The sequence below is a fragment of the Lepidochelys kempii genome, chromosome 3 (assembly GCF_965140265.1).
Source record: "Lepidochelys kempii isolate rLepKem1 chromosome 3, rLepKem1.hap2, whole genome shotgun sequence".
NCBI classification, from domain to species: Eukaryota; Metazoa; Chordata; order Testudines; family Cheloniidae; genus Lepidochelys; species Lepidochelys kempii.
In genome coordinates, this window is record NC_133258.1 from 153,648,609 (window position 1) to 153,654,608 (window position 6,000).

At 46.1% G+C, this 6,000-nt stretch overlaps 1 protein-coding gene across 2 annotated transcripts in view; it reads right to left on the minus strand.

Annotated features, from left to right (window-relative positions):
* Positions 1-5,709, minus strand: part of LOC140909402 (uncharacterized) — a 75,951-nt gene extending 70,242 nt beyond the window's left edge. For both annotated transcript variants that reach the window (XM_073338592.1, XM_073338591.1), the window contains exon 1: positions 5,067-5,709. In XM_073338592.1, the coding sequence (XP_073194693.1) occupies positions 5,067-5,171 (105 nt within the window). In that variant the 5' untranslated portion in view covers positions 5,172-5,709. The remainder of the gene's footprint in view (positions 1-5,066) is intronic.
* Between the last annotated feature and the right edge of the window lie 291 nt (positions 5,710-6,000).

Sequence of the window (6,000 nt, forward strand, 5' to 3'; positions counted from 1 at the left end):
TGGGCCACACCTGGCTGTTTGGGGAGGCACAGCCTCCCCTAACCAGCCCTTGAATACAATTTCAGAAATTCGATGCGGCCCTCAGGCCAAAAAGTTTGCCCACCCCTGGACTAGACCATATTGCTCTATGCACTGAGCAGTCATGAGAGGCTGTTCTCTGTTACAATGAAACTCAGATGAGAGCAGCATTTGCCTGCCTTTCATGGGCTAAAAAGTAGACACCCTTCTCGTTCCCCTACCCAGAAAACAGTGCTTCACACCAGAACAGAATTAGTATTCCAGATACAGAGTCATTTCAATAATATTCTGGATTAAAATAATAAATGTGTTGATGTTACAGTAATTCAACAATTACTGTGTTGTCAATAAAGTTATTCACTGTTGTCATGGTGTCAACAAAAAGTGATTGGCTAGAACCTGTGATGGATGCATCAACGCTATGAATTTTTTGCCCCTTGGGCTAGGTATTTCAACCTGTCACTGATTATTTGCATTGCAGTAGCAAGTAGGCGCACCACTCAAGGCCCTCATTTGACAGGCATTGTATAGACACACAATGAACACACAGTCCCTGCCCCAAAGAGCTTGAAATCTAGGCTTAAAAACTAGACTCGTAAATTGCACCAACTACATGCATGCAGTGGTGCCAACAGTTAATTGTGGATGGAAAAAATGCATCTGTGTGATTTGTGTGAATAAAAAGAGTGCTACGGCTGCACATGCAAACTCATTTGGACACAATTAGCCATTTTGCTCCTATCGCTGTGTATTTTTGCACACTCGGTTACCTGCATCTTATTTATCCCATGTACCTAGGTACAACTTCATGGCATATTTTTGAAAACTGGCCTTCTGTGGTTAGGTCTAGTTTTTCCAGAAATGATCTCCAATGCAGTGAGCCCAAAACTGGGGTGTGATGGTTCTCTGCATACCCAGGACTGTGAGTCACCTTATCATCTTCTGCTTCTAGAGAGTGGGAGGCTTACCCTTACCCGTGGTCACTGGGTATTAGCTCCCTAATACCACCAGCTTATTAACCATTCGAACACTCTCCTCTGGGCTAAGCCAGCCCTGCCTTTGCCCTGCAGATTACCAAGAAGTGCACCCCAGTCGCCATGTCCCTTTGAAGCATTTCCCTGTGACTCCCAACCCCTGACACCAGCTACTCACAGAAATCCCAGATCCTCTGTGCCTCAGTTTACTAGGTTTCCCTTAAACCACCACTCGTAATAATATACAGCACTTGTAACGAAACAAAGGAAGGTTTATTTAAGAAAGAATAGCAATTCCCCTAGAAACAAGAGAGAGTGATGGAAACAAATGAACACAAAACAAAATCAGAAAACAAACTAGGGCCTATACATATTAATAGTTACCTTTCCTATCTAATACACAAGGCTTTCCCCCCAAAGTTCAGTCTGTTGCAGAGCTGGCTGGTTTCACAGGGACCAGGATCCAAACGTACACGAAAACACCCCTGTTCAACAAGATGTCTCCTCAGTGAATGGATCCAGAGTGCCTCTCTTCCCTCTGTGTTATACTGAAACATTCATTTGTCTCTATTCATAGGCAGAGCAATCCCCTTTTCTGTTGTAATGGTCCTTTTTTACCTCCAAGTGGCTTTGCCTGTTTGCAGTTGTCTGATGTTTTTCCATTGACTGTTCTGGGATGGGGCAATGGTAGACAACTGAGCCTGGAATTACCTCACCAGCTAACTAGGGAGAAGCGGCAACTTCCTCCTTCATGAACAGGCTGACACCAAGTAATATCGTTCCCTTGGTAATCCTTTTAACCTTAAGACTACAAGGGCATAAACTTCCATATAACTACATTATTCCTTACATACCACATGTACACATGTAACACTATGATTATGAATATCACTAAGTTGCAAGCTTTCAACAGAGACCTTACATGTTACTCTTTATGGATAAATACCCTGTAAGCAATGTACTTGATGTACTGAGTTTGTCAGGTCTGAAACGACACTTGTTAGCAAAGAACTGGGGATCATTTGCCAGTGTGTCATGTTGGGGTACAAATAACTGCACTCATTTGGATATCTAACTACCTGCTTCAGGGGTTCAATTCTGGAGACCTCGTTGAGGTCCAGCTAAAAAGCAGGACTCTTGGAGAGGTATGGTTCTCTCTTACTCCCTCACTTGGAAAATTTCAACAGAATGCTGCTCACAAATTTAAACTCCCTTTCTCATTCCTCTAGACACCCTCCCTGCCCCTACAGAGTCTGTTCTACAGCTGACAGTTGTAACAGAAGATGGGTCCCACACTGTAAAATTCAGATCTGGCTTTGCCTCTAGATTTCTAACACTCCATCGAGGTTTTGAGGGTTTTGTATTTCACGTTTCAAGTTGGGCCTCCTCGCTAGCAAATATGGTCACATGACAAAGGCAACAGGTGAAGCTGTATGGGACAGCTCAGTGTAAGGAAGGAATGGCCACTTGCATAAAGACACCATCTTTAGTAGGAATAAAACCCAGAGCCGCCAGCACTGACAGCACAAGCAGCGCCAGAGTAGTAATTCCATCAGCTGCTACGGTAGCAGGTTCTTATTCTCAACGAAGCCAGCCACTAAAGCAACATGACCAGACACACTAAGCCCATTTATTACATTCCGTACCATTAGTTAGATCCACAAAATGTTCAGGGGCTCTACTCTGAGAAACATCCAAAAGTTTGAGTGCCAATCTAAAAATCGTTCCAAACTTCTCGAGTCTGCAAAATTGGGCTGGAAATCCACTGAAGAATGGTGTGAGTTGCAAGATTTCAATACTACCTGCTTCCAGTAGTGCTAGAAATGTAAGAACAGTCCGTTCCATGGTATTAGGAACTTCCAGCAAGCATGTGAAGTGCAGAAGCGCAGGACAATGTGCGTGGAATCAGCTAACCAGATATTTTTTTAAAGCTCAGAAATTGCTTGGTTTGGGTTTTGGCTGGAGGTCAGATCTTATTTTATCCGAAGTGATTCACTCATCCTTAGTCAGACAACCAGGGACCTGATATTACTGCCATTCATGGCAAAACTCCCACTAACTTCACTGCCAGCAGGACTGGCCCCTTAGACTTTTGAAACAGCCTTGGGTGAGTAATTGTAACCCAATAATACATGCGTCACGCACGCAGCAAAATGTGCACATCAGGAAGCTGAGGAGATGCTGACGTGTGCTCTGAGAATGGGGAGCTCAGAGGGCCCGTTTGCGACCAGCTGCTCCCAGCATGTGTACAGGAGCGGGTGTGGGGTTGGGGCAGGCCTCAGACACCAGGCACAACTCTCCAAACCACAGGGACTCCACGTGTCCCCAGTGGTACCTTTCCCAAGTCAATAGCCGCTAGAAGATCTATCCAGACACACAAAGGATAGTATTGTGTACTCCATGAAACAGTGGGGAAGGGATGCTGGCCTGAGGTAAAATCCCAGCCAGAGCTCCCCACAGTGGTTCAGCTCCACATTGTCCCCAGTGGCCATTAAGGCACGTTGAGTCCAGAGTGTGGAAAATCTGGCTTCGTGCCCACGCACATTTGTGCCAGTCATTGTACTAGCAACTCCGGCAGGTTGCAATGCCACTTGCACAGGCCTAAGTGTCAGGCTTTGGAGACACTGAGATTTAAAGGCCGTATCAATAGGCCTTCAAAAATGCAAGTTGCTTGTTTGCGCCGCAGAACCTTGGCGCTTGTGTGAATAAAATGGCTGCTGATACCCTATAGCACCAGTTTCTGTGAACACATATGTGCATCCTGAAAGCCTATGGGGCCCTCTTGGTTCTCAACGTCTCACCTGCAGCCCCAGAAACCCTGCAGGTTTCGGAATTCAAGTTTCAGAAAGAGAGAAAGAAAATTAAAACAAAAGGTGGCTACCGCCACACAAGGCCCAAAGAAATAGTCCTGCACACTGCCCACGCACAAAGCGTGTCCAGCATGGGATCAATCCGCCACAATCTAAATGTCCCTATTGCCTCCTAACAACTCCCTCTCCCCCCCACACCTCAAAAACAACAGAATCCACAATCCAAACTGGAAGAAGTGAACGGGACAAGAACGTGGAGGAAATATCAGCCCCATTTCTCATAAAGTTGCCACCAATCTAGCCAGAGCAACTATGCAGTAGCACAGATGCATACTACAATCTTCCCCTGTGTAATGCATACAAAAGACTCCACTGGAGACTGGGGCATAGCGCCCTCCCCCCCCAAACCAGGCAATAAAGGCTGCTACTTTTCCCTGGTCCTTTCTTTGATTTGCGGCCAGATTCTGCTCTCACCTACACCAATGCAAATCCAGTGAAACTCCACTGATTTCAGCAGGATTACTCCAGATTCACCCCCAGTATCCTGAACCAGAACCCGGCACTTTTTGTATTCTTCTCACCATGGCTCCATTTTTATTTCACAGCATATGGTTGATAAATTCCTCCTTGCCTTTTGCAGAGGGGGTTGGATATACATTGTCCTGAGTTTTCAGTCCCTAGCTTTCCTGTACAAACTAAACAAGGATATAAGCAAGGTTCAGAAAGCCTTAGGTCAGTGAAGTGAGCCAGGCTGCAAAATCCAGGTCTGATTCTGGCCTTCAGATCCAGGAGAAAGAGAATTGCAAACATACTGAAGCGAATGGAGCTCAGAGCTAGTTACGTTTCCACAGTGCCTACCACAATGGGGCTCCAACCTGGCTGAGCTCTCTAGGTGCTACTGCAACATCAAAGAGGTGTGATACAGATACACGTACCTCTGCTAGGCAACTCTCTCAGCACTCAGACATGCACCTTATTAAAAATATTACTAGGCTAAAAGACCAATATATATGTTTCTCCACCACACACCCCTTCTATATTATATCCTGCCTTGGCAAAAAGGCAGGCCTGCCTTCAAAGGAATGGGTCTTAATAACGTTAATGCAGTACAGGCCAATTCCAACCCTGCCTGGCACTCTGAGCAGTGTGAAAGGCAACTGACCCAGTGCACAGAATGCTGAAAGTTAATAGCTTTATTATCCCTGTTATTAATTAGCTGCAGCATGCCAAAAAAAAAAAAAGACATGCTGGGAGCTTTTCTTACCTTTAGCTGGAAAGGCTGGATCTCATTCAAACTCTGGTCCCTGAGCTTTTTGGTTAGGATCTTCAGCATGGTATAAATCCAGGGAGCGAAGAAAGGGTTAAGCATGCACACCCGCACACATCTACATCTGCTGAGCTGTTGCTGCTGCAGCTTTGCTTGGAGGCACTCAGAATAGCTTGCATTCAAGCACCCCCCCAGGTACACAGACCTCCTAAAGGCGGCCAAGCTTCAGCTACCCTGATTTCTGCACTGCCCCTCCCCTTCCTCCTCCACCACGCTCTGTCTTTTGGCCCTCACTTAAAAAAAAAATCCCTTTTCAACACTTAAAAAAAAATGAAACTTCCCTTCTTTCTACAGGCTGCAGAAGGAGTGAAGGTACCAGCTGGCAGGGCTCTGCAAGGGACAGGAGACATTTGGTGGAATATGTTTTTATTAAGAAATGAAAAAGCTGTTTAGCAGAGGCCCTGGGCTCTGCTCATGGTAATGGTCTAATATGCCATCTCTCTCTCTCCCTGATGCCTGCTGCTCCAAACAGGCATCCTCCCTCTCTGCCTTTCTCTGTCGCGCCCCTCTTTGCTCTCTTCCCCCCCTCATCCACGCTCCCTCACACACACACTGACTCTCTGTTTCTCTCTCTCAGTCTCTGTGTCTTCCAGCAATGTGAAACTTGTAACAAACAGAACACCCAGCCAAGGCTCCCATTGGCCAGTCAAGGAGGACTGTGTCAATTTCAGTGGGCAGGGCTTCCATTTAAAGGGAAATGGAAGGGGGCAGAGAGCCACCCCCTCCCCCAAACCACTTTGTGGGTCCTGGAGTGGCAGAATAACAGGTCTCCCCCCACACACACACACACACACACACTATAAACCTTGGAAGGGGGATTCAAGAGAGATCACTCGCTGTGTAGCAGAAGGAAGTGTTTCTTATTAAAACA